Source organism: Mustelus asterias, chromosome 23 (genome assembly GCF_964213995.1).
Source record: "Mustelus asterias chromosome 23, sMusAst1.hap1.1, whole genome shotgun sequence".
Lineage (NCBI taxonomy): Eukaryota > Metazoa > Chordata > Chondrichthyes > Carcharhiniformes > Triakidae > Mustelus > Mustelus asterias.
The window spans coordinates 43,013,214-43,040,492 of record NC_135823.1 but is presented as its reverse complement, the minus strand read 5'-3'; the positions used below and the strand labels follow the sequence as shown (position 1 = coordinate 43,040,492).

General features: G+C 43.2%; 1 protein-coding gene across 2 annotated transcripts in view; it reads right to left on the bottom strand.

The window, feature by feature from the left end:
* The window catches only part of rbfox1 (RNA binding fox-1 homolog 1), a 291,598-nt gene that overhangs the window by 119,081 nt on the left and 145,238 nt on the right, over positions 1-27,279 (bottom strand). For both annotated transcript variants that reach the window (XM_078239819.1, XM_078239820.1), the window contains 2 exons: positions 26,711-26,771; positions 14,113-14,166 (listed from right to left, as the gene is read on the bottom strand). In XM_078239819.1, the coding sequence (XP_078095945.1) occupies positions 14,113-14,166; positions 26,711-26,771 (115 nt within the window). The remainder of the gene's footprint in view (positions 1-14,112; positions 14,167-26,710; positions 26,772-27,279) is intronic.

Here is a 27,279-nt window from a genome sequence, read left to right as displayed (position 1 = left end):
CACAACAGCAAAATTCCAAGTGGTACAGATCTCAACCAGGGAGAGAGGAGGGATCTCTTCAGCAGCTTTCAGTGTGGAGCCAATGTGGGAGTCCAACTCTATCAGAACAGAACAGAACAATGATTTAAGTCATCCCTGCCAATGAATGGTGCACAGACACTCCACTCAGTGCATTGAGTTAGGGGAGGGGGCCTCCAAAATATCAGAGAAAGGAGGGAAGAGAAAATCAATCTCGAAGTGATCCTTGTTAAAGCAGGACCAAGAAGACGTGTGAAAGAGGTTAAGTGATATTTCATGCACGGCTCTGGTTTTAAAAAAACCCCAGCTCTTTGGGGAAAGGATTTGAACTTAATGCAGCCCACGCAATTCCTTCAGCACAAATCATACCTGAATGCTTCAACAAACTCAAACTCCCAGTAGAAAATAATGAAAACCAGCTTGAATTTGTTCAGATATTTTCCTGGCAATAAAGTACATTTACATTTTAGTGTTCAGAGTCCAGAGCTCCTGTGTTTCAGGGCCGCTGGATTGTTAAAACAGCTGTCTTTTTAAAAAAAAAACTGATCTTTTAGGCTACCAGATGTTTTCTACACTTGAGCTAAAATCCCTGCTCAACTTTCCACTCAACATGGGGCAAGTTCCACTGCATCCCTATCATTGCACTAATATTATTTGTATTACCCTCGATTAGCACTGTTAATACAGAAAATAGGCTCCAATGTCCTTCAATTCATTGTAACAAAGCTCCTGTGGCCTGAGCTCATCTAGAAATTTGGAGCAAGCTGCCAATTTTTGTTATGCCCCCAGAAGCAGTTCGCTAGATGGAAAACTCCATTTGGACGGGCAGTTTCATCCGCAGTGCCCCTCAGTAACATTCTGCTGGGGACGGGAAGAGAGGAAAGTGTCCACGTGCCAGCAGCAGCCCGCAGGAGGGCTGTTTTGGAGGCTGGAGGGAGCATTCATGCTCCTGGCTCCACATGAGAGATTTTAAAGACAAGTGTCGTTTGTGGTGACTCTTTGCAAGGCTGCATATGCAGCAGGGACTGGCCTACCCGCGCGGCCTCAACGACTGTCCTCCCCGACTGTGGCCTTCCAGTGCAGCTGTGCCTCAACTTTACACGCTAGTGGTCTGGCCTACCTGCACGGCTTCAGCACCGCTGGCCCACCAGCATGGCTCTGCCTCCTGTCCTGAATTCCCCTTTCCCTCGCGCCTCCTGTCCTGAATTCTCCTTTCAGATTCTTTTGACACTTGACCGGGCCATCCTTGGGCAGGCCTGCTGCACTAACTATGCGTGGTAAATAAAATTCTGATGATCCAATACAAGTCTCCTGCCTGTCTTGCCAAACTGTGTGGTGGACTTCTTCCAACTCACCGCAGGATACTCAGGGACAGATTATAATAGTTTTACCCATGATTTAAGCTGGGGGTAGACCGTCTTAGAGACCTCTAATATAGCACGCTCCTTTAATACAGCACTCACAGGGAGAGAACTCTAATACAGCTCTCTCCTAAGTCAGAAAAATACACAGTGTTAATCAGTACACAGAACATTGTTTAATTTTTAATTTTCTCTAAGTAAGTTTATTATTAAACCTTTATCCAGAAGCTTGGTGATTATCTCCTCTGAGCTGAAGACTATTTGTTTTTCTAACAAGTAAATAACCTTGCTAGCCAGTTCTTGTTGACCTCTGATCATTGGGATGTGTAAAGTTTACTGGGCAAGCAAAGCTTTTAACTAGTCTGTGCTCTTTACTCTAATGCAGGATTGTTAGCGTGATGCTCCCTTTTACTGAATTTGTTAATTCACCGGAACAGAGCAGAGCAAGCTTGAGAACGCAGGCCACAGGCGAAGGATGGGCAAACAGATTCATGTCGATGAATACAAGAATATCCACACCGCACCAAATATGTGCAATATGAAGAACTGTCCGTTAGCTAAGATGGAAATGGAAAGGCATCTATTGTGATTATTGATCATTCACTGAATGTCTCCTGCTAATGCAAAACTGTTATCAATAAAATTAATCAAACACTTATTATATGTGCCCCAAAGGCATTATTATTGTGAGTTAACAGCAAGTTTAACCTTCTATAGATTGTGGAGACGCGGAGAATATTCAGAACATTAGTCCGATGCCCCAGCACTGTTCAAATGATTGAATCGCTTCTACTGTTAATAATTCTCACTTCCCACTGGGGCATAATTTTCCTATTTATATTACAGGCAGGTTTAACATCAGTGGGGCCTGACAACAATCAAGTAGAAAGTCAAATTTGGTGCAAGATCCCACCGGCGGTCTATGAAGAGCCGCTTCTGCCTCCGGGAAACACGCTGAGCAGTGGGAGGCAGTGGGGGGGGGGGGGGGGCAGAAAACCCCACCCAATGTTTAAAGGGCATGGTAAGAATATTTGAGAAAAGAACAGCTAATGGTTTCAACCCATTTCTGCACAAATTCTTCAGTTTCACTTAGGTTCTGAGAAAACCTTGAGTTGAGACCACAACCAGCCAGCCATGATCTCATTGAATGGTGGAGCAGGCTCGAAGGCCTACTCCTGCTCCTAAGTGCTCCAATGTCTCCTGAGGCAATTGCTCTGCTGCCACCTTTTTTTTTGTTTGACGGTTTCACAGCTTCCTGTAATGGATTTCCCTTTAGGTTTTCTTTTCATTGATTTGTGGGTATCCCTGGCAAGACCAGCATTAATTGCCCAAAACTAATTGCCCTCGAGAAGGGGCTGGTGAGCTGCCTCTGGCACTTCTGCAGCCCATGTGGTGTAGATACACCCACAGTGCTTTCGATAGGGAGTTCCAGGATACTGATGCAAGCATTGAGGAAGGAACAGCAAAGTTTCAAGCTAAGATAGGGTAGACTTGGAGGGGAACTTATAGGTAGTGGTGTCCTAGGCAACTGCTGCCCTTGTTCTTCTTGGGGCTCTCGCTATTTTTAACCTGTCTGTAGGATTAAGAAGTGGGTCAGTGTCGGAATACCAGCCAGGTCAAACAACAGCAGAGGTGTTGTCTGCGCACCCGCTAGCTCCTTCACACTTTAGCCAGACTGAGATTCAGAGCATACTGAGACTCCAATCTTTAGACATCTACCTACTTAGCGACTTTCCTTTCAATTCATAGGCCTCTGCCCCCTCAGCCTGACAACTGGAATACGGTTGAGCCTTTTCCAAATCTGTAGGGGTGTTTTACCGCCCCTATTCTAAAGCTTCCAACTGAATTCTTGGCATCCCTCTCCATTTCACATGCATGATATTTTCTGTTCTTACCACCTGCATGTCACATGTATGCACCAAACCTGCACTTGGAACTGTCCTTAATCATGATGCAAATAGCACGCGGTTTGCGGGAAACTTTGCACTTATTTTTAACCATTAGGAAGTGTACCAAAACCCAACCTGTCACTTGCCTCTGGTATCCCATCATTTAGTGGCAGTTATTCAGAAACACAACACGGAAACAACTTTTTTTTCGCGATGGAAACAATGAGGAAAATAATGAAACCAAGAGAGAAAATGCTGGGAAGTCTCAGCAGGTCTGGCAGCATCTGTCAGGAGGGAAAAGAGCTGACGTTGAGTCCAGATGACCCTTTGTCAAAGCTCAAAAGGCTCTGACAAAGCTGTCAGCTTTGCCAAAGAGTCATCTGGACTCGAAACGTCAGCTCTTTTCTCTCCTTACAGATGCTGCCAGACCAGCTGAGATTTTCCAGCATTTTCTCTTTTGGTTTCAGACTCCAGCATCCGCAGTAATTTGCTTTTATTTAGAAAAAATAATGATGTCATGCACCTTATTACTGAGCAACTGACACAAGTAACACCGGGAGGTTGGGTGGAATTGTGATTCCTCTCCAGGTACCAGATCTAGAGCACGGGTTAATGCAACCCATGAAAGTCCTTTCTGCAATCTTGTCGCTAACTTGTCAGTCGAATTGCAACAGGGACTACATTAAAGCAGCACAAGCAGAAATTTCATAGAATTCATAGAAACCCTACAGTGCAGAAGGAGGCCATTCGGCCCATCGAGTCTGCACCGACCACAATCTCACCCAGGCCCTACCCCCACATATTTACCCGCTAATCCCTCTAACCTACGCATCCCAGGACTCTAAGGGGCAATTTTTAACCTGGCCAATCAACCTAACCCGCACATCTTTGGACTGTGGGAGGAAACCGGAGCACCCGGAGGAAAGCCACGCAGACACGAGGAGAATGTGCAAACTCCACACAGACAGTGACCCGAGCTGGGAATCGAACCCGGGACCCTGGAGCTGTGAAGCAGCAGTGCTAACCACTGTGCTACCGTGCCGCCATCATGGGAAGATGGTACCTAGTTCACTTAAAATAATGAAACGAAATCCCATATGTAGTCCGTCTGATTGACTTTGGATTACATTATGAATAATTTCTCGGCGGTACAGTAATGTGTGTTAGGTGGTTGGCCATGTTAAATTCTCCCTCGGTGTAGCCGAACAGGCGCCGGAGTGTGGCGACTAGGGGATTTTCACAGTAACTTCATAGCAGTGTTACTGTAAGCCTATTTGTGACACGAATAAATAAACTTTAAAGCTTTAAACTTTAACGTGTGTTTTGATTAGGAACATAATCTGGGATGCTTTTTTCTATGTTGAAGGCAACGTATAAATTAGTTAGCATTTGACTGCAGTAGAGCCACAAGAATGTTAGTTTAGACTGCAACTTGTACGTGGGAATAAATAATACCGGTCCCTGGACTGGGCTAAAAACCTGGTCATTGAGCGTGAAAAAAAAAATCAGTGATTTGAACCATTTTCATCCTTCAGAATAATATCCTACAGGATATCAATTTCAAAACTCAAAAGCATCTGCTCAAATCCTCATCATCTCACAGAACGAATCCAGTTTGATACAGAGGGACAATGGTTCCAATAATTTTCCTTGTTGCAGATGGCTCATGGTTCACTGAACCACACTGATCGAGACGTTTGTGTCATTAATCCATATGTTCAGTCACGCAAAGCATTCTGACTTCGGTGTGAAGAGTGGCAGAGTTTCAGTCGTGTATGGTGGGGCTGGATGGGGAGAAGTGACCAGAATAAAAGTTCTTTCAAGTGGTGTCTTTTCTTTAAAATAAAGTTTATTTTTTAGTGTCACAAGTAGGCTTACATTCACACTTCAATGAAGCTACTGTGAAAATCCCCTAGTCGGCGCACTCCGGTGCCTGTTTGGGTACATTGAGGGAGAATTTAGCATAGCCAATGCACTTAACCCGCACATCTTTCAGACTGCGGGAGGAAACCGGAGCACCCGGAGGAAACCCATGTAGAAACGGGGAGAACGTGCAAACTCCACACAGACAGTGACCCAAGCCGAGAATCGAACCCGGGTCCCTGGCAGTGTGAGGCAGCAGTGCTAACCACTTTGCCACTGTGTCGTGCCAAAAAGGAACAGTTATTTTCAAGCACGCAATTTAAAAGAAAAGTTTGCTCTTAATTTTGAGATAGTTACTAGGATATGGCAAAGCCTTTATTTTTATTTTAGTTCATGTATTTATTAGTCACAAGTAGCCTTACATTAACACTGCAATGTAGTTACTGTGAAAATTCCCTAGTCGTCACACTCCGGCACCTGTTCGGGTACACCGAGGGAGAATTTAGCACGGCTGATGCACCCTAACCAGCGCGTCTTTCGGACTGTGGGAGGAAACCGGAGCACCCGGACAATGTGCAGACTCCGCACAGACAGTGACCCAAGCCGGGAATCGAACCGAGGTCCCTGCCGCTGTGAGACAGCAGCGCTAACCACTGTGCCACCGTGCCATAGTTAAACTAAACATTCTAGATTTTTTAAAAACTGAAGGCTCTTATAAAAAAATAAGCAAAATGATGCAAATTCCCTTTGAAGTATCATTCCTGCCATTAATCTGAAATCTCACTATGATCTAATAGGCTTTTGCGTTAATTTACATGATTATTTTTCAGTTCTGACTTAATAGTCTTGTAGAAATTGACAAGGCATAACCATATCTTAAACCTATATTACATTACCCCATTCCTCCACTAATCATGTGTCTACGATTCATTTCACCCACTTCCACTTTGCTGCCTTTCCCCACTTTTGCTCTCTCTGTCTCATGGGGAGTTGTGTGTCCTGGGCAGTGAGTTATGTATATTCAAGCAGTGCATCACAGGAATCTTGTTAAGCTTTACAGCTATACAGGCTGCTCTGACTGAATACTTAATCACAAAAATGAGTTGGCAGTTATGATGTACAATGTGGTTAAGCCTGGCAGTGTGTGTCTTCACCGGCAATTGAGAACTGTTGAAATTGTCATTCATCAGTGCTATCCTGACAGCTTTATATAACCTTCTGTTTTTTACTTATTTATGAAGATTAAAGGTGCCTTAAATCAACAGTTTCTCATCAGATGGATCTCTTTTCTTTTTGTAAGCTGCTAAACTTTTCATTATTTAACCAACTGACTTGAACAGCTCTTTTGCAAATCGTAAGAAACCATTATTATTTTAAATATGCGCAGAATAATTTTCCAAAGTGGGCACAGGTAGTTCTGAATGAGGCTTCAGAAATGCATTCAGAATACTTCTTCCATAACACTTGGAGGAAACCCACGCAGACACGGGGAGAACGTGCAAACTCCACACAGACAGTGATCCAAGCTGGGAATCGAACCTGGCGCTGTGAGGCAGCAGGGCACACCACTGTTAAATTTTTTTTAAAATTAGAATATTTAGTTTAATTGTGGCATGGTGGCACAGTGGTTAGCACTGCTGCCTCACAGCGCCAGGGACCCGGGTTCAATTCCTGGCTTGGGTAAATGCGTGGGGTTATGGGGATAGGGCCTGGGTGGGATTGAAAAGGGGACATAAGCACTGGAGAGACAAGTTTATGGCATTCTCCTTGGATGCTTGTGAGCTAACCCCAGACTTCATGAGCAACACCCCAACATCCAAATCAAATGAGGGTCCTAATCCCCCCCTTCCCTTCCCCCACACACTGTCAGGAGCAATAAGCTAATGGCAGTTTTCTTGGTCAATTAGTGCCCAAAGAGAGCATGCTCATCACTCTTAGGGTGGCTCTCAAAGCTGGGGGGCTAATAGTAGATTGCCCAGCACAGAAGGAGCTGTTGCTTGCCATTGTAGGAAAGGGAGAGAGAGCGGGTCCCTCTCGGCACTTTTACAATATTTGAAATTAAATATCACTCACAGCTGCCAGACCACCAGACTGTACCTCCACAAGAGTGGTCTGTGGTCACAGCTGTGATTAAGCAGGTACGGTTGGTAGTGGCTGGATGGGTGGTGGCAGTGGGAGAAGGGATGGCAGTGGGGGAAGGGATGGCAGTGGGGGAATGCTTCAAATTGATCGGCCACTTAGAGGCCACCTCCTGGCATCTGGGTGAGCGGGGAAGGGGTTCTGGTTGGTCAACTGGAAAATTCTAGCCAACCTCTGATCGATGGCCTTAATTAGCTTTTCAATTGCATTACTGTGCTTCCCGTTCCTTACCCCATCCGGCCTCCAGGAAAATGGCCAAAAGTCAAAGCGGCTGATGTCGGGACATTTCAATTTCAACCAGTGAAGAAGCTTGACACCATCCAGGACAAAGCAGCCCGCTTGATTGGCACCACATCTACAAACATCCACTCTCTTCACCACCGATGCTCAGTAGCAGCAGTGTGTAGCAATTCTGTAGTAATTCACCAAAGTTCTTAGACAGCATCTTCCAAACCCACGACCACTTCCATCTAGAAGGACAAGGGTAGCAGATACAAGGGAACACCACCACCTGCAAGTTCCCCTCCAAGTCAGTCATCATCCTGACTTGGAAATACATTGCCGTTCCTTCGCAGTTGCTGGGTCAAAATCCTGGAATTCCCTCCCTAACGGCATTGTGGGTCAACCCACAGAACATGGACTGCAGCGATTCAAGAAGGCAGCTCACCACCAGCTTCTCAAGGACAACTAGGGATGGACAATAAATGCTGGCCAGCCAGCGATACCCATGTCCCACGAATGAATTTTTAAAATTATTCAAGCATGCCGTGTCCATTCCCACCCTGGTACCATCAACTAAATCCTACACATTATCTCAAATGAAACATTCGGTTCTGGATTAGGCTGCTCTGTGAATCTTCAGTATTTAAATTTCAATGTCTAAATCCTTTCCTCTTTAAGTTCCCACAATGACATTAATAACACAGTGGAATTGTTTCCAGCAGTTCTTGAATGTGTCACAGAATGCTGCCAATTAAGTGGCAACTACCTGCAGGTTGATAGATATCAGTTTTATCATCACTGCAGGTAGTTATCACATTACTGAGCAAGAACACTGACACCCAGAGAAATATTAATATCCTCATTAGAAAAGAAAAATGGTCAAAATGCAAATAGTTAACAGCAAAAACTGGCAATTTGTTTTTGCATTGAAGGAATATCATTTAATTTCTGAGAATTATTCAGAGACAAAATTTATTGATTTGCTTTTTATAGTCTTGCTTACTTATACGTCCTTCAAAACTGTGGAAACAGAACTCCACATTTTCATAAATAGAGGACAAACGAACGTTTTGTTTATCCAGTGGGACAGGAAGCAAAGGAGCCAGTGTTTTGTTCTACCAATTATATTTTTAACACTGTTGCCCACATGAGCCGTTCAGGCTCCAGGGGAAAAAATGGCTGATAATAAATACAGAAAATGCTGGAAAAATCCAGCAGGTCTGGCAGCATCTGTGGAGGTAGAAACAGAGTTAATGTTTCGAGTCCGTTTGACTCTTCTTCAGAGCTGATTTTATTTGAGGGCAAATCCTGCTGGTAAGTAATAATACAGGAAGCTCGGACACTTAGGACAGCTGAAGATGGCAAACTACTGACGGTAAATTTTGTGGCAGGACAATCCTGTGGATAAGACGAGCGTGGGCAGGAGAGTACAGATAAATATTTGAAAAATTAATGGTGAGTTCAATGTGCACGCCATTTTTGTGCCAAAAGGAATTACTGGGGGCTATTCTCGCCAAAAAATTCTAAGTGCGGAATTCGCATAAAAACTGGAGTTAATTCCGCTGGTTTATTCAGTGGCAGTTTCAAAATGAATCTCCCACACGCTGTGCACTGCAGAGTGCCTCAACGTAAATCTCAATGAAAAGCTAGGAGCATGTCAAGGTGCCCCCTGGGCATTGGCACTTTGCCCCTTGGGCAATGCCGGGGGCCCAAGCTAACACTGCAAAGGCAACACCCAGGGGCACCACCCGCACTACACCCAACCCTCGAGGGGGCCTCGGTTGCCCCACACCTTCATTCCAGTGGGGTAAGGCCGCTTGCTCTAGTAAACCCCGCTGGAGTGAACCACTCCTGCGGGGGGTTGGGGGGGGGGGGGGAAGAGAGGCTAGCGGGCCTGGAGATTTCAGTCCCGGGCCGGCTAATGGGATTTAAATAGTATTTAAATAAGGGCCCGCACAACTTATGCAGCTCCATGCCGATTTCTGGTGCAGAGATGACAGCGCCATAATCTGGCGCTGGGAGATGCGCGTCCGGAGGCCCGGACGCCCAGCACGAATCGGCCGCCATTAAAGTCTCCCGGCCCACTGCACTAAAAAAGCAGCACAGCGCGATGGGAAAATCCACTATCTCTTCTATTTTTTTTGCTGTATTCATTCATGGTATGTGGGTGTCATTAACCAGGCTAGTGTTTATTACTCATCAACCTTTTGAGGATGTGGGTGAAGAGTAGGCAAGCGTGAAGCAAATTTATTTGCTGAGTCTTTATTCATTGAAAGTGCTGGTCTATCAGTCATGTCCTGACTCTCTGGCAGTTGTCTATCCTTTCCTTCCGACCCACTTCTCATGTTGTTGGGGAGAACGACCTTCCATACTCTCCCCTTCACCATTGCATTCAGCTTTCAGAATGACAACCTTTCCTCATGATACTATATAAGCTGCAATGATTCTGGAGACTCTCACTGGATTGTATTATGGAGCTCCACCCAAATTATTCAGGCACATAAATAAGACTTTTAAATGTCTATAGTCTTCTATATCACACTTCCTTGAGGCACATAGGCTTTATTACATTTGTTGTGCATTTCTGTCTGCAAAAGCGCTACTTGCATGATTGCATCAGATTGCAGGTGATTTAACCTAGAACAACACTTAATCATCCAGATTCAAAAGATTCATCACTGTTTACAGCACAGAAAGAAGCCATTCAGCCCATCATGTTCATACCGGTCAAAAAAGATCTGACTACACCAACCCCATTTTCCAGTGCTTGGCCCATAGCCCTGGAGGTTACAGCAGCACAAATGAATAGATAAATACTTCTTAAATGCTACGAGAGTTTCTAACTCAACCACCCTTTCAGGCAGTGAGTTCCAGACTCCCACCACCCTCAAGATGAAAAAGTTTCTCCTCAACTCCCCTCTTAAGACTTCTAATGATTACCTTAAATCTATGCCTCAGTTACTGACTAATGGAGAAAGTGCCTTCCTGTCCCCCTTATCTATAACCCTCATAATGGAGCTCCGAACCATGATGGCTGGTATGTTACTTGAAGAAAGGATACAAACATTTCATTATTATTTATTCAGGGGATGTGGCCAGTGCTGTCAAGGCCATAATTCATTTGCTATCAGTCAGTGAGTTGTCTTCTTCAGCCACTGTAATGCGTGAGGTGAAGATACTCCCACAGTGCTGAGAGTTAGAATTCCGGGATGTGGTCCCAGTGATGATGAAGGAATGACATACATTTCCAAATCGGGATGCAGCTGAGACTTGAGAGGGGCAATAGGAGATTCAATATCTTATGGAACCTGAGAGAGAGTGCGAGAAGAGACTGGCAGCTAACGTAACAGGGAATCCAAAAGCCTTGTGTAGACACATAGGTAGCAAAAGAATGGCAAGAGAAGGAGTGGGGCTGATTAGGGACCATAAAAGGGATTTTTACATGGATACGCCAGGCATGGCTGATGTATTAAATTAATATTATGCATTTCTTGAAATAAAGGTCGAAGATGCTGCCAAAGTCATGGTGAAACAGAAGGTAGTTCACATGCTTGAAAAGTTTAAAATTGATAAGAATGGGTACTGGATAGGCTATCTGCACTTAAAGTTTATGAGACAGCAAGACCGGATGAGATATATCCCAGGACACTGAAGGAAGTGGGAGTGGAAATTGCAGAGGCACTGCTCATAGCTTTTTTATCTTCCGTAGACTAAAGGATGGTGCCAGGGGACTGGAGAATTACAAATGTTACACCCTTACTCAAAAAAAGGCGAAAGATAAGCTTAGCAATTACGGGCCAGTCCCTTTCAGTGGTGGGGAAACTTCTATAAATGATAATTCAAACAAAATTAACAGTCACATGGGCAACCTCAGTTTAATTAAGGAAAGCCAACAGGGACTTAAGGTCCTTGGTCCAAAATCACCTTTAAATCTGCTTGGAGCACAATATGAAGGCACAGCTGAATTATAGCGTCACAATCTATATTAATTGATGTGAAAAGGTTGAGGGCAGAATTTAACCTTGGCAATGGGGGTCTCACGTGCCGGCTACAGAAGCCGTGAGGGAAGGCCCACCGGGAAGAGGTGCCAACATTGAGATTCAGGACCCTAAAGATGGAAATCCCACCCCTGAGGCTGCTGGCCAAAGACTGGCAGTTCTTCATTACCCATCACAACACTGGGAATGGTGTTTTATACCCACCGAAGGCCCAGGACCACTACGGGATCGAAGCTGGAGAGTGAGGACGGGATGTGTCAATAAATGGTGATTGCTGGGTGGGTGGGATTTATGCAAGACAGAGTTAGAGGGTGGCTGTCAGTGGGTTCCCCCCACCCTTCCCCCTCCCCTGATGCCAGATCGCTCGATCAGGCACTGGGTGTCCTTGAGGGAAGGATTCCCCATTCCGGAAGCCAATGTTTGGGTTTAAGGGCACCCCCCCCCGCCTCGCGACTCCCCCACCCGCCATTGGTTGAATACCAGCGTCAGGCAGCAGAATAAGGTCCTCTGTGGGCACCAATTGTTTTTCCAATTCCAGACTTAATCCAGTGGGAGGGGGAATTTAATTGGGTGGGAAGGTGCACCTTCCCACCCAATTAAATTCCCCCTCCCTCTAATCACACTTCCCAGGGGAAGGCATTGAATTCCATCCTGACATTTAGTTAAGGTGCTAGGTTAGTTACAATGGAGAAGCTTCTAGGTGAATGGTGTTCTAAGGCTGCCTTACAGATCATGACATCTAGATGTTCTTACACAGCAGTGCAGATTATTCAGCAAATCATAAACACTACTCCATTTGTATCTATTGAATGTTTAATTCCTCGATTGGCAAATTTGACGTCAGGTTCCAAAATGTAATTTAATTTACTTTAAAAAGAAATACGGAGCAAACAGTCTGAGCACAATTCGATATACTTAGCAACCAAAATCATAGAATCTCGACAGTGCAGGAGGCCATTCAGCCCATCAAGCCTGCACCAACAACAATCCCATCCAGGCCCTATCCCCGTACTCCAACATATTTACCTTGCTAGTCCCCCTGACACTAAGGGGCAATTTAGCATGGCCAATCCCCCTAACCTGCATATCTTTGGACTGTGGGAGGAAACTGGAGCACCCGGAGGAAACTCACGCAGACACAGGGAGAACGTGCAAACTCCACACAGACAGTAACTCAAGGCCGGAATCGAACCCAGGCACCGTGAGGCAGCAGTGCTAACCACTGTGCCGCCCACTAAAATGTTTCACTTATGTAACTGGCAAACATTACTTAGTTAGCAACATGAAATCCTTTTGTTCCACATTAGACTTTGAAACATTTGTCAGATAGTTAGGAATAACTTTTGTAAAAATCCATAATCAGTAACTTCAAAACTTGGATTACTGGCAAATAGAATGCACTACAGTATTTGATAGAACCTAACAGATCAGCTTAATTCACACCTCCTGTGGCTGCATTCAAATCAAATGGTCTGAAAATTATACGTAACAGAGATAAGGCAGATCCAGGATACTCAAAACCCGATCCAGATTTGCAGGATTTTAATATTGAGTAACCTTGGATCAGGTGTAAAACAGACACCCGACCGAAATCCACCTCTTCCCCACTGGGAGAATTGGGCTAAAGTCTGGGCTTTGAATTGTGGAGGCTTACCACTGGTAGGGTTCAGAGATTCATATTCAGTGAATGCCGGAGAGTCGGAAGTAAGGATAAATCTGTTACTTTAGTTGCAGTAAAAGAATAAAACTAATCGAGAAGAATCATCATGGAAGCTCTGTTAATATGGCATGCTGGAGGAAGAATCGGATGGGGTGGAATGCTGATGTAAATGACACAAAAGTCACATGACTTTGTTACCATAATATTAAAAATTCCCAGGATGTTTAACAATTCGATCAATTGAGACTCTGGCACCTTTATGTAACGTGTACGGTTAAAGACATGTTATTTTCTCACGCAAGTAGAAGACAGAATGAATACCAGTTTTAAAATAAACTGCAGAACATTCATGCTTTTCACTGGTCAACCAGAGCTGTGACCCTCTCTCAATAATCCTCTCTCAAGCATTGTGGTGCACCAGCAACATGTTGAGAATAAATAACTTGTATTTCTGTATAGTGCTTATCCCATTAGAATGATGTCTTGGAGTGCTTCACAAATGTAGGAATAAAATGTCAAACGATACAACACCCACAGCAACTTTTTCCAAATGCTCTCTCATTAAATTAGGACATTACTAAGATCGTGGACAGCAGATAGATATTTGCCATAACTGCACCCTCTTTCATACTCAATTGTCTTTAAGCACTCTGGGTGCTACAAATTACAACAGAAAATAGAAGCACGATGGGACGTCAAAATAGCACTTGCTATTATTTCACATTTTTAACTACATTGTACAAAAAATATTGTGGTGGAGCCGAACTTGTTGAGCCCTGTATATGTTCCAAGTTTGAAGGAGATCTATTTAACTTACCTGCTAAATTATTACCCGCTTTCTCCCCTGGAATAAATACAATGGTCATCAGCTGCTTAACTGACATTTTGGGACACGTAGAGATTTAACAAGACATTGAAGAGAAAATTTTGGATTAAGAGTGAATGAGTTTGGGTTGTCTTACCGGCATAGAATTCAGGGCTGTACACGGCACCCACAACTGGATTTAACTTCCATCCTAAAGAGTAAAGGAAATAATTTCATATGATGTGGCAATCAATAGTCAGAGTGCAGAGCTCCTTTAAAGAAACAAGATTGATTTATTCCTTTCATGCACAATAATGAAACGCATACCACACTTCAAAAAAAGCCAAATTTGCTATCAAAATAATGGTGAGACTGTTGGAGCTCACTGTACTTTCATTCACAAACACCATACAATTTCAGCTCAGGGCAGAATGTGCTTAAACACAAGGTTGCTGTCCAAGGTGTAAAATTTGACCATTACAATGTTGAGTTTCATTCCTTCCGGTCTTAATTGTTGTTGGAGATTCTTAAAATGTCAACATTAAAATTATGTTTTCAGCTTTTCTTCTCTCTCTTAATCTAATCACCCTTTTCCTCTTTTTATTTCTCTTTCTGTACCCGATTTGTTGTTGACTTCACCCTCTAAATTTAGGACTTCCTTCTCTGTCCTGGCACAGTTTATATCACAATCTTCAGTCCAATTGGTCACTCAGGTCCCCGTTGCCCAGATTCCCGGACTTTGCTCTTAACACTTGCAACAAGTGTGCCACAAAATATCACTGCAATTAAATTTGCAAGAGAAAGCCCAACTGTAATGGCAGACCCCACTGGATTAAACTTTATTTATTAGTGTCACAAGTAGGTTTACTTTAACACCGCAATTAAGTTACTGTGAAAGTCCCCCAGTCGCCACACTCTGGCACCTGTTCGGGTACACTGAGGGAGAATTTCGTACAGCCAATGCATCTAACCAGCACCTCTTTGGACTATGGGAGGAAACCGGAGCACCCGGAGGAAACCCACGCAGACACGGGGAGAATGTGCAAACTCCACACAGACAGTGACCCAAGCTGGGAATCGAACCCAGGTCCCTGGTGCTATGAGGCAGCAGTGCTAACCACTGTGCCACCGTGCTGCCCAATTCCTGACTACAAAAAATTATGAAGCATTTCGCATCTGGCAACAACACAACAAAATATTGTACATTTGCTTCGGACTTAAAGCCTGCATCAGACATTTGACAAAGAACTAATAAAGTTCGTTGAACCACCAGAAATTTGACATTTAAAAATGAAAAATAATTTTAATGCATGTTCGGCAAATAGATAGGCATGAGAAAGTTAACGGCTTCAGTGATAATAACTGGAACCTCTCAATAATGGCTTCACTATAACCTATATGCATACCCACTGCTCTGCAAATGACATATGCAGTGGAACATTCAAATTCACAGTTCTGCAATAATAATTTTTCCTTTTAAAAGTCTGTCAAAGACTATATGCACATTAATGAGAATATTTAGGAGGTCCACCTTTTCAATTTGACATGCTTCCTACCTTGCAATGCAGCCTCAATGTCACTGCTATTGCACGCCTTTTGTTTTTTGCATTCCTATCTCACCGTAAATAATTGCACAGAGTAAGTTTGGAGAGGTTTCCTTAAGCCCCACTGTCTGCTTGGCCCCTTGAATTTGATTAAAGCCATTGCCATTTGGAAGCACCATTGATTAGTTTCCTCAGCAGAGCTTCACGTATGAGCTATTTGAATGCATTTCATATGCTGCTCCCACTGCCATCAAAGATCTGACAGATTTCTCTCAGACTTTAAGTTACACTAATGGTCTCTCAATTTGTCCAAGAAAAAATCCTCCGAGACTCAGATCGATGTTCACAGCTGAAAGGCTGCCTCATTTTTCATCTCCTTCCCACTCCCTTCCCAATAGCTGGATCATCTAACTTTGCAGAGCCGATGTGGGGGAAGGCTTCATTTATCATGAAAATAACAGCAATTAAACTTTACTTTGGCTTGTCTATGAGCTTTGTGCTGGCCCATAACTGTGTGGGTTAATCAAGTGAATCAAATGTGGCTGTCTATGAGCCCACAATGCCCCAGCCTGGCATAGAGATAGAAAAGGAACATAGTCAAATTCACCACAGTGCATATTATCTACCCAGGATTAGAGGCCAGTTGGCTAGTGCTGTCAAAACTGATAAGATTTCCCTTTCTTATCAAAACAAAGAAGGATATTAAGTGAATCCATCCTTTGTTACATATTTTCTAAACTTTTTAAAGCCACTGCCATAAAGTGATGGACTCTGCCTTTCTCAGCAGCTGCAAATATATCTCTAAATTCATTGACAAAGTTTGTAAGTACTTGAAATATGCATGGAATATTGTCCCACTTTCTTCCATGTAAATATTTCATGCTTCACAGAGTTTGAACACACAAAGACATGTATTTAGAAGCATATCCTTAATTTCACATGCACAATATTTTATCTTATCATTGAAGGGATTCTGACAGTTAGAATTCTCAGCAAGGTCGTTTTGAACTTTTTTGCAAAACCAAGCTGGCCACCTGCCTTACACAGCACCGAGTGGGCGGTAACCATTTTGAGGCTCTGATCTCAATGAAATCGAAGTGGCAATTGAGCTTCCCGGCCAGCTTGTCAGATTCAGGCCAGCAGCAAAGGAAGTTCAGGGGGTTGATCAGTGGGAAGACGGGGCTGGTGGGACTTGCAGGAGCACTCCTGCTGCATCTCTTCCAACAAAAACCATTTAAATATTCTCTTGTTCCACCCCCTCTACTCACCCCAGCTTCTTCAGTTGTATCACCAGCAAAACTGGTGGAAAAGGGCACACACTGCAATTAAGCTCCAACCAGCTCTATTGTGAAATCCAAACCATCCGTATGTTATAAAGTAAGTACAGTTTATTTATTAGTCACAAGTCGACTTACATTCGCACTGCAATGAAATTACCGTGAAAATCCCCGAGTCGCCACACTCTGGTGCCTGCTTGGTTATACTGAGAGAGAATTTAGCATGGCCAATTCACCTAACCTACACGTCTTTTGGACTGTGGAAGGAAATCCACGCAGACACAGGGAGAATGTGCAAACTCCACACAGGCAGTGACCCAAGCCGGGAATCGAAACTGGGTCCCTGGGGTTGTGAGGCAGCAGTGCTAACCTCTGTGCCACCATGTTATATTGAACCTTGCGGCTCAAGAAAATATTTGGCCACCTAAAACAGGCCACGCTTCAGCTGCTCATTGGCAGGCTCCTGTGAGAATGGCAGCAGTCAGGGCATAGCACTAAAAATCTGCTGACTCCATTTTGAGCCCGTTACCTCCCAGTTAGTACCACTTTTGGCAAATCAAAATGATATCCAACAAGGTAGTCAGCATCTGTGGGAATACCAGATAAGGTGACACAGTGTTGACTCTTTCAGCAGCACAATTCTGATCAAGTATTACTATCTAAAACATTAACCTGTCTCAAGACAAACAAAAAAACTAATTTGCAATTATATTTGAAAAAAAAACATAGCAAAGGGTAATACTGAATCTTTAGCAAAAACATATGGAGGCAACACTGCAAATGAAAATAAGAAAATTGGAAACTTGCTGAATAATTACTTTGTGTTAGGAAACTGTAAAAGAAATCGAAAAGATACCCGAATTCCAGGAAAACTAATAAAGCATAAGCAAGGAAATAAAACATTAACAAAAATAATGACATTGATGACTGACATATCCCCAGGGCCTGGTGGTGTTCACAAGCTAAAGGTTTTAAAGGAAGTAGTTGAAGAAATTGCAGATGCTTTAACCATAATCTTTCACAGTCCTATCAATTCAGGGCATGTCCCTTTAGTTTGGAAAATTTGCAAATGTAACTCCATGATTTAAGAAAGCTGAGAGTCAGGGGGAATTATAGACTTAGATAAACGGAAAATACTGTGGTTGCTGGAATCTGAAACAAAAAAAAGAAAAATGCTGGAAAATCTCAGCAGGTCTGACAGCATCTGTGGAGAGAGAATAGAGCCAATGTTTCGACTCTAGATGACAATTCATCAGAGCAGATGAAGGGTCATCCAGACTCAAAACGTTGGCTCTACTCTCTCTCCACAGATGCTGTCAGACCTGCTGAGATTTTCCAGCATTTTTCTGCTGTGTGTGTGTATGTGTGTGTGGAATTATAGACTTGTTAATCTAACATATGTTGTGGGTAAATTATTGAAATCTATAATTAAGGACAGAGTAACAAAGCAATTACAAAATTTGAGCTGGTTCGAGAGGGTAGGTCGTGTCTAACAATCTGATTGAACTTTTTCAAGTAAGTATCTAATATAGTGGACAGATGAATGTCAATGGAGGTAGTTTATATGGACTTTCAGGAGATATTTAATAAACCTGCACATTAAGGATTGTTAATGAAAATTAAAGCTCGTGGTATTGAAAGCAAATTACTGAGCAATTTAGGAGATTGGTCAGGTGCACAAGGTGGGGATAATGGATATGTGAGAATTAATATCCCACAAGGATCTGTGCTGGGCCTGAAATATTAACTGGATCAGATATTTTGTGGATTTGCTATTCCACTCGGATATTCCTCGAACATAAAATCGCCTTTCTCCCTGGACCTTCTGAGCCTGGATTTTCCAGAAACAGAGAGTGCAGAGTCTCTCCGGGAACTCTGTCATAGTGGAGCGGACTCAGACAGGACATGCCCACTTGTTGTGGCACAGGCTGCTGTATTGAGTTTTGAGAATGTTACTGAATGGATGAATGAGTGAATGGGTAGGTTGCTGTATGACACCAAGATTGGTGGCATAGTGGATGGACAGTGAAGAAGGTTATATCGGATTGCAACAGGATCTTGATCAATTGGGCCAGTGGGCTGACAAATGGCAGATGGAGTTTAATTTAGATAAATGCGAGATGATGCATTTTGGTAGATTAACCCAGGGCAGGACTTACTCAGTTAGTGGTAGGGCGTTGGGGAGAGTTACAGAACAAAGAGAACTACGGGACAGGTTCATAACTCCTTGAAAGTGGAGTCACAGGTGGACAGAGTGGTGAAGAAGGCATTCAGCATACTTGGTTTCATTGGTCAGAACATTGAATACAGGAGTTGGGACGTCATGTTGAAGTTGTACAAGATATTGGTAAGGCCACACTTGGAATACTGTGTACAGTTCTGGTCACCCTATTATAGAAAGGATATTATTAAACTAGAAAGAATGCAGAAGAGATTTACTAGGATGCTACCGGGACTTGATGGTTTGAGTTATAAAGAGAGGCTGGATAGACTGGGACTTTTTTCTCTGGAGCGTAGAAGGCTGAGGGGTGATCTTATAGAGGTCTATAAAATAATGAGGGGCATAGATCAGCTCGATAGACAATATCTTTTCCCAAAGGTAGGAGAGTCTAAAACTAGACAGCATAGGTTTAAGGTGAGAGGGGAGAGATACAAAAGGGTCCAGAGGGGCAATTTTTTCACGCAGAGGGTGGTGAATGACTGGAACAAGCTGCTAGAGGTAGTAGTAGAGGCGGGTACAATTTTTTCTTTTACAAAGCATTGAGACAGTTACATGGGTAAGATGGGTACAGAGGGATATGGGCCAAATGTGGGCAATTGGGACTAGCTTAGGGGTTTAAAAGAAAAGGCAGCATGGACAAGTTGGGCCGAAGGACCTGTTTCCATGCTGTAAACCTCTATGACTCTGTGGTAGGGTGGGTAGTTCAGTGGGTAAGTGGGTGGGTAAGTGGGTAGGGGGCAGGGGGTGAGATGGGAGTCTGGGGAGAGTAGTTTGGGGTCAGTGCGAGTAATGAGGGGTGGGGGCTCAGTTCTGTAATTACCAAGGAGTTAGCCGAGGGTTTAATCTGCCTACCATTTCCTGGGTAAATATTGCTGAACTCCTGTTTAACTCGGAGCTGGAGACTTTCGCAGAGGCCTCCGCGGAGCAGGGGAATCGACCATCAAGAGCTGAAACTTCCTGGGCAATTTCCACATAGGCCCGACAGATAGAGAGAGAAACCTTTTTCTGCCCATCCATGACAAGGGAACATAATCAGAGTCAGGTCATTCAGGAGATATGTTAAGAAATACCTCTTTATGCAAAAGATTCTGGAAATGTGGAACTCAATTAATAATTGTCAATCTGAGACAGATGGGTTTTTGCTGGATGAGCACATGGGACCAAGATGCAGATCAGTCACACTCTTAGAGTATGTTCGTGGGGCTGAATGAAATATTCCTGTTTTTATGTTCCCTCTATATTCCTCTCCGTGGATACTAACTGTTTTCTCTTGACTTTTATTGCTTGCACTTGTTTTGCTTTATCCAGCAAAAGAAGAATTTACCAAATATGGTATTTGGAATGCATCAGTAAAGCAGACTAAGATCTGACATTACCAGGTTACTGAAGAAAAAGTAGTTTTATGCTCACAAGTGTAAGGACTAAGTGCACTGTAAATCTCGATCTCAAACATAACAGATACCCTACATGTACATACAGGAAACTGAGAGTGATGTTCTTATTTCTGTTCTTGTCCCAGAAATGCTGCTATTTTTCAGATGATGAGGCTGTTGTTTCTGACTAAAATCAGAGAATCCCGACAGTGCAGAAGGAGGCCATTCAGCCCATCGAGCCTCCACCAACAATAATTCCACCCAGGCCCTACCCCTGTAACCCCACGTATTTACCCTGCGACGCACTCTGACATCAAAGGGCAATTTACCATGGCCAATCCACCTGACCAGCACATCTTTGGACTGTGGGAGGAAACCGGAGCACCCGGAGGAAACTCACGCAGTCACCGGGCAGTCACCGGAGGCCGGAATTGAACCCGGGTCCCTGGCGTTGTGAGGCAGCAATGTTAACCAGTGTTAGCAGTGCTAAAAGCAATGGATATGTGAATCCGCGCACAGCGCTACACTGGATAGGGTGCACTCTTCCAACATTTTTGCAATCTTTGTTGCTCTCTATTGGGAACCACCACCCAGATGAACTTGAGTGGGGATCTGAGTTTTAGTCCACAAGTTCCTTTCTGTTGCAAGATGCAGGAATTACCAGCTCCTGCTGAAAATGGCCAGCCGGTAGTTTGGAAAACAATCCACGTGATTCAGACATGGCTGCAGTGCTTGTTCATTCCTCATTTGGCCGAAGGGTTTTAATGAGTCCCTTATCATATGCACAGCAATTTCTACCGTTGGCAGCATGCTCAGGCCATTTCCCTGGCCATGTTTTATTCATCCATTTGCTGGGCTTACTCTTACTTCACACTAGATGGGCCTGCCAGACCACATGGTCCAGCTAGCCCTTCCAACCTGAGACCAAACTGCCAATTTAAATAGATATTCAATACAACCAAAACAAAATCTCATTCTGAGCACAACAGGGTTTAATTTGAGAATGTGGCATGTTTCTATTCTGATATTTGGGATCAGCAGTATATATTGTTAATTAAAATTTGGTTCCTCACTGGTAAATTAACCTATCACTTGAGATTCTCAGGTGCCTGTTTTATTTGCTCGCAGTGTGGCTACCATCATCAAAAGGCATTAACCCTGAAATTCCTAGCATCATGATGCCAGGATCGGGCATGGTGGCACAGTGGTTAGCACTGCTGTCTGTTCAGCGCCAGAGACCTGGGTTCATTTCTGGCCTCAGGTGTGTGTGGAGTTTGCACGTTCTCCCCATGTCTGCATGCTCCGGTTTCCTCGGGTGCTCTGGTTTCCTCCCACACTCCAAAGGTGTGCGGGTTACATTGATTGGCCATGCTAAATTGCCCCTTAGTGTCAGCGGGATGAGCTCAGTTAAATACGTGGGGTTAATGGGATAGGCCCTGGATGGGATTGTTGTCGGTGCAGGCTCGATGGGCTGAATGGCCTCCTTCTGTACCGTTACAATTCTATGATTCCCTCCAGTGTTGACCCCACCCGAGTCTTCAGGGTAATGATGAGAACCACATCTTGAGTAAAAGTCAGCCCACGCTGTCGGGGAACTTTAGTGCTCAACTGCTTGCAGAGTGGAGTTATTGCCCTACTCAACCTCCGGCCCAGAGTCTTTGAAAGTTCAGGCAACTTGCACAGCTCGAGTGGTACTCATACTTCCTTCAGGAGGCTGGTACATTTCCAAACCCTTGATGTAGTGCCCACCACAGAAATGGCTGATACCGAATGGGCAGGGACTCTTCATCGAGAGAATTCTGACACCCGACTCCTTCAGTTCACCACCACTGCTTTATTACAAGAGACAGGCAGGGATTGCAGCACTAATAAGAACAGCAGAGACCTGGAGAACTGGATTCTCCACTGTTGTCCTTGGGGAATTTGCCAGATTTCAGATGGAGTTATGGTGGCTGACCAACAGAACTCCAAATGAGCTGTCTTCATTATCTTAATTGTCTTCAGCATGATGCACTTTGCAAACCTTTCCTTGTGATGATGGAAGTGAAGAACCAATGCATCATTTGCATTGCGGTAATGTGACAAGGAAGTAACATCATTAAGCATTTGGAAATGATTTACATCGCAACACCATATGCTTAAAAACAAAAGACAAACAGCACCAGATCATTTCTCATGAAGTTGGTGCTACTTTTAGGCTCCAGTATCACTTTCCTATCATCTTGTGAACTGTTGATCAATTTTCACAGAATAGAATCATTCTATTCTACAGTGCAGAAGGAGGCCATTCAGCCCATCCAGCCTGCACTGACAACAATCCCACCCAGGCCCTATCCCCGTGAACCCATGTATTTACCCCCTGACACTAAGGCGCAATTTAACATGCCCAAGTAGCTTAACCTGCACATCTTTGGAGGGAGGGAGGAAACCGGAGCATCTGGAGGAAGCCCATGCAGACACGGGGAGAACGTGCAAACTCCACACAGACAGACAGTCACCCGAGGCCAGAATTGAACTCAGGTCCCTGGCACTGTGAGGCAACAGTGCTAATCACTGTGCTGCCCTTAGAGTTTAGATATAAATTCAATCAATCTGGAAATCTGTTAATTGCCAGCCAATTCCAAACAGACAGCTAACTAAACCAACAAGACTGCAACTACAAGAATGGAAGAAAATTATTTAGATTAAATTACCAAACATGAAACAGGCATAAAATTACTGATTTCAGTACAGGCTTAGAAATCAGCCAGAACTGTGCTTTCAATACTTGAAATGTCAGTTGTCCAATCATTCACAGTTAGATCTGTTACCACACTACATGTTAGATATAGGGGGAGAGGAAAAGGGAACAAAGAACAGGGTTTTCTTCACTTTGAGTTGGAGCTGTCCTGTGGTGACCAAATTCTTATAACAATTCAACAAATTGGACTGTCTATCTGCTCAAATATTATCATCCTCAGGATCTACCTAGAAAAAATCCTGTCATAATAACGTGTAGGTTAAAATGAGGTGTCAATGTTGATTTAAAAATCCAACTTTTCATCGTGGCTGTAAATGCAACAACAACTTGCATTATAGAGCACCTTCAAATTGCTAAACAGCCCCAGGGCGCTTCTCAGGAACATTGTCAGGTTAACTTTTTACACCAAGCCATATAAAGAGGTATCAGGATAGATTTAGAATCAGGGTACAGGGACTGAGTGTGGGGCCTAGAACCTGGTCCAGACCTTGCACAGTGTGCTTTAAAATCCCTACCACAAACTCTGTAATTAATTCAATGCTGGAATTAAAGAAGGATCAGGGAACAGGTTCACCATCTAATCAGGGACAGCAACCGACATTGGAAGGCCACTGGGGGGCCAGCAGTCCTCGGAGATCAGTTCCACTGGCTAAAGTAGGAGCTGCTGATCTGGGCATAGAATCTGAGTGAAAAGGGCAGGAACACTGGTTTTTGCATTTTTTTAAAAAAATGTCAGAGGCTGCAGGCAGGTCAGGAAAGGAAGGACAAGTTGCCACAGTCACATGAGATGTAATTTGTGATTCTGACAAGAACCATTTTTGGGACTGTGCCATGCAGAAACCTGGCATTTAAATATGGAGACCTGGCATTTAAATATGGTTTTCCAGGAGATGCACATTGATTTGGGAGGTAACAGCATGTCCAAGGGCTTTTGGATGATGAGTTAATTACTGAATGCCATAGCCATCCATTGACATTGTTGATGCATTTAATGCCAGCATGGAACTCCCCACATCCTTTCCAGACAAGTTTAGAGATTCATGAATGGGTTTTCAAACGCAAAATGAAGGCAATTTCAAATCCCATAGGTCAACCTAGAATCAAAGAATCCTTACAGTGCAGAAGGAGGCCATTTGGCCCATTGAGCCTGTACCAACAACAATCACGCCCAGGCCCTATTCCCATAACCCCATGTATTTACCCTGCAAATCCCCCTGACACTTTACTTTGACACGTCTACTTCATCCATACCTTTTATCGTCTTGACTACCTCAATTTGATCTCCCCTGATTCTTCTAAATTTCAGAGAGTATCGGCCTAAACTGTTCAATCTCTCTTCATACGACAAATCCCTCATCTCTGGAATCAATTTATTGAACCTCCTCTGAACTGCCTCCAATGCCACTACATCTTTGCTCAAATAAAGGGACCAAAACTGAGCACAACACGCCAGGTGCTTTGTATAGTTGCAACAGTATTTCCTAACCTTTATATTCCATTCTGTTAGCTATCAATGCAAACATTCCATTCGCTTTTTTCTTTATTTTCTGTACCTGCATGCTAGTTTTCTATGACTCATGAATGAGGACACCCAGATCCCTCTGCACCGGAGCACCCCGAAGACTCTCCCCATTTAGATAATAAGTCGCCTTCCCATTTTTCCAACCAAAATGCATGACCTCACACTTATCCACATTAAACTCCATCTGCCACATTTTGACCCACTGTCCTAACCTATCTATATCCATTAGTATGCTTCTTATTTCCTCATTGCAAATTACCGTCCTGCCTATTTCTGTGTCATCTGCAAATTTGGCTATAGAGCCTTCTATCCCTGTATCCAAGTCATGAATAGAGATTGTAAAGAGCTGGGACCCAAGGACTGAACCCTGTGGCACCCCCACTAGTTACTTCCTGCCATCCAGAATAAAACCCATTTATCCCAACTCTGTCTTCTGTCCATCAGCCAGTCACCCATCTAAGCTAATAAATTACCCCTAATCCCATGTGATCTAACCTTGTGAATTAAACTGCTGTGTGGCACCTTATCAAACGCCTTCTGGAAGTCCAGATATAGTACATCTACAGGATTCCCATTATCCACTTTACTAGTTACATCTTTGAAGAACTCTAGAAAATTAGTCAAACAGGATTTGCCCTTCATAAAACCATGCTGATTCTGATGGATAATGTTTTGACTTTCCAAATGTCCTGATATTGCTTCCTTGATAATTGATTCTCACACTTTCCCAACATCAGATGTTAAACTAACTGGTCTATAATTTCTCACATTTTGCCTCCCTCCCTTTTTGAAAAAGGGCATTACATTAGCATTTTCCAATCCATTGGAGCCTTTCCTGTGTCCAAGGGAATTTTGGAATATTATAACTAATGGATCCACTATCTCCCCTGCCACATCTTTTAATACCCTAGGATATAGGCCATCAGGCTGGGGGGGGACTTATCTGCCCTCAATCCCAATAGTTTGCTGAGTACCTTTTCCCTATTGATGTTGATTGTTCTAAGTTCTACACTTGCTATTACCTCTGACTTGCCCGTTCCTATCAGAATGGTACTAGTGTACTCCACCGTGAAAACTGAGGCAAAGTACTGATTTAGCACCTTGGCCATTTCAGTGTTCCCCACTATTAACTCTCCAGTTTCATCTTGCAAGGAACCACCATTCACCTTAGTGACTCTCTTCCCTTTTATATACTTATGGAAGGTTTTGCTATCCTTTTTGATATTTTGCACTAGTTTTCTTTAGTAAGATGAGGTTGATTGGTCATGCTAAATTGCCCCTTAGTGTCAGGGGGGCGAGCAGGGTAAATTACAAAAGGCTGTGAATGTAGCCCAATCCATCACACAAACCAGCCTCCTATCCATTGACTCTGTCTACACTTGCTGCTACCTCGGCAAAGCAGCCACGCATTCCAGACATTCTCTCTTCCACCTTCATCCGTCGGGAAAAAGATACAAAAGTCTGAGGTCACATACCAACCGACTCAAGAACAGCTTCTCCCCTGCTGCCATCAGACTTTTGAATGGGTCTACCTCGCATTAAGTTGATCTTTCTCTACACCCTAGCTATGACTGTAACACTATATTCTGCACTCTTTCCTTTCCTTCTCTATGAACGGTATACTTTGTCTGTATAGTGAACAAGAAACAATACTTTTCACTGTATACTAATACACGTGACAATAATAAATCAAATCAAATCACATTACGCTCCGAATAAATAATGTCAAACGCCATTGCTTCATGGCACTTTGAGGGAAGACTTTGAAAAGACCTTCAATCAATGGTTCATTGTACATCATGTATTTTGTTCATTAACAACAATCATTTTGATTGTTCTGAACATTTGTATTGCATTTTGCTCTTGTATGAAGGCGGTTGACAATTAAACATTTTTTTTAAAAACGAGGTTCTTCAAATTGCTCTTGTGACTATTGAATAAAAATTCAAATCCGGGCCTTGTAAACCTTGAATAAAATCTACTTGATTATATCTGGAAAGCTATTTTTTTGACTTGTGCCTTGTGTCAACTCTTTGCTTCAGCAGAACACACAGGAAAGCAAAAGACTGATAACTCACCATTTGTGTAAGGGTTGACTGTCTTTTTGTTTGTCATAACACGTGCCGTAGCATTATTAACCTAAGCAAATAGATGATCATGTTAGCAAGCAGAGTAAAGGAGACGCCATTACATTCTAAAAAATCATGCATTACTAGCATTACAGTTACATTTAAATAATGCATCTACTGATAAAAGAGCATTAGATGCATAACAGAATCACAAACTATCTTGATTACATTTATTGTCATGACAAACATTGTGATTTCAAAAAGCATCTTTTAAATAGTTTTGAAAGGCATAAAATGCAAATTAATCAATACTGCTAATATTTGTAATTTAAAGCATGCATCTACTATCCATGATAGAAGTAAGTCAAAAAATTACAATGAAACAAAAACAAAAAAATTCCTTTATGAAGGAACATGCAGTGGCAAAGGGAAGAGGAAGACAAGGTACAATAACAAGGATGTCAAAAAAAGGACAAACAAAATTGCAGTGTGCAACATAACCCTCGGTAATAGAAGTAACATCATAAAAGCAACATCTAGCATCCAACACTTGGAACAAGAGCTGTTTCCATTGCAAG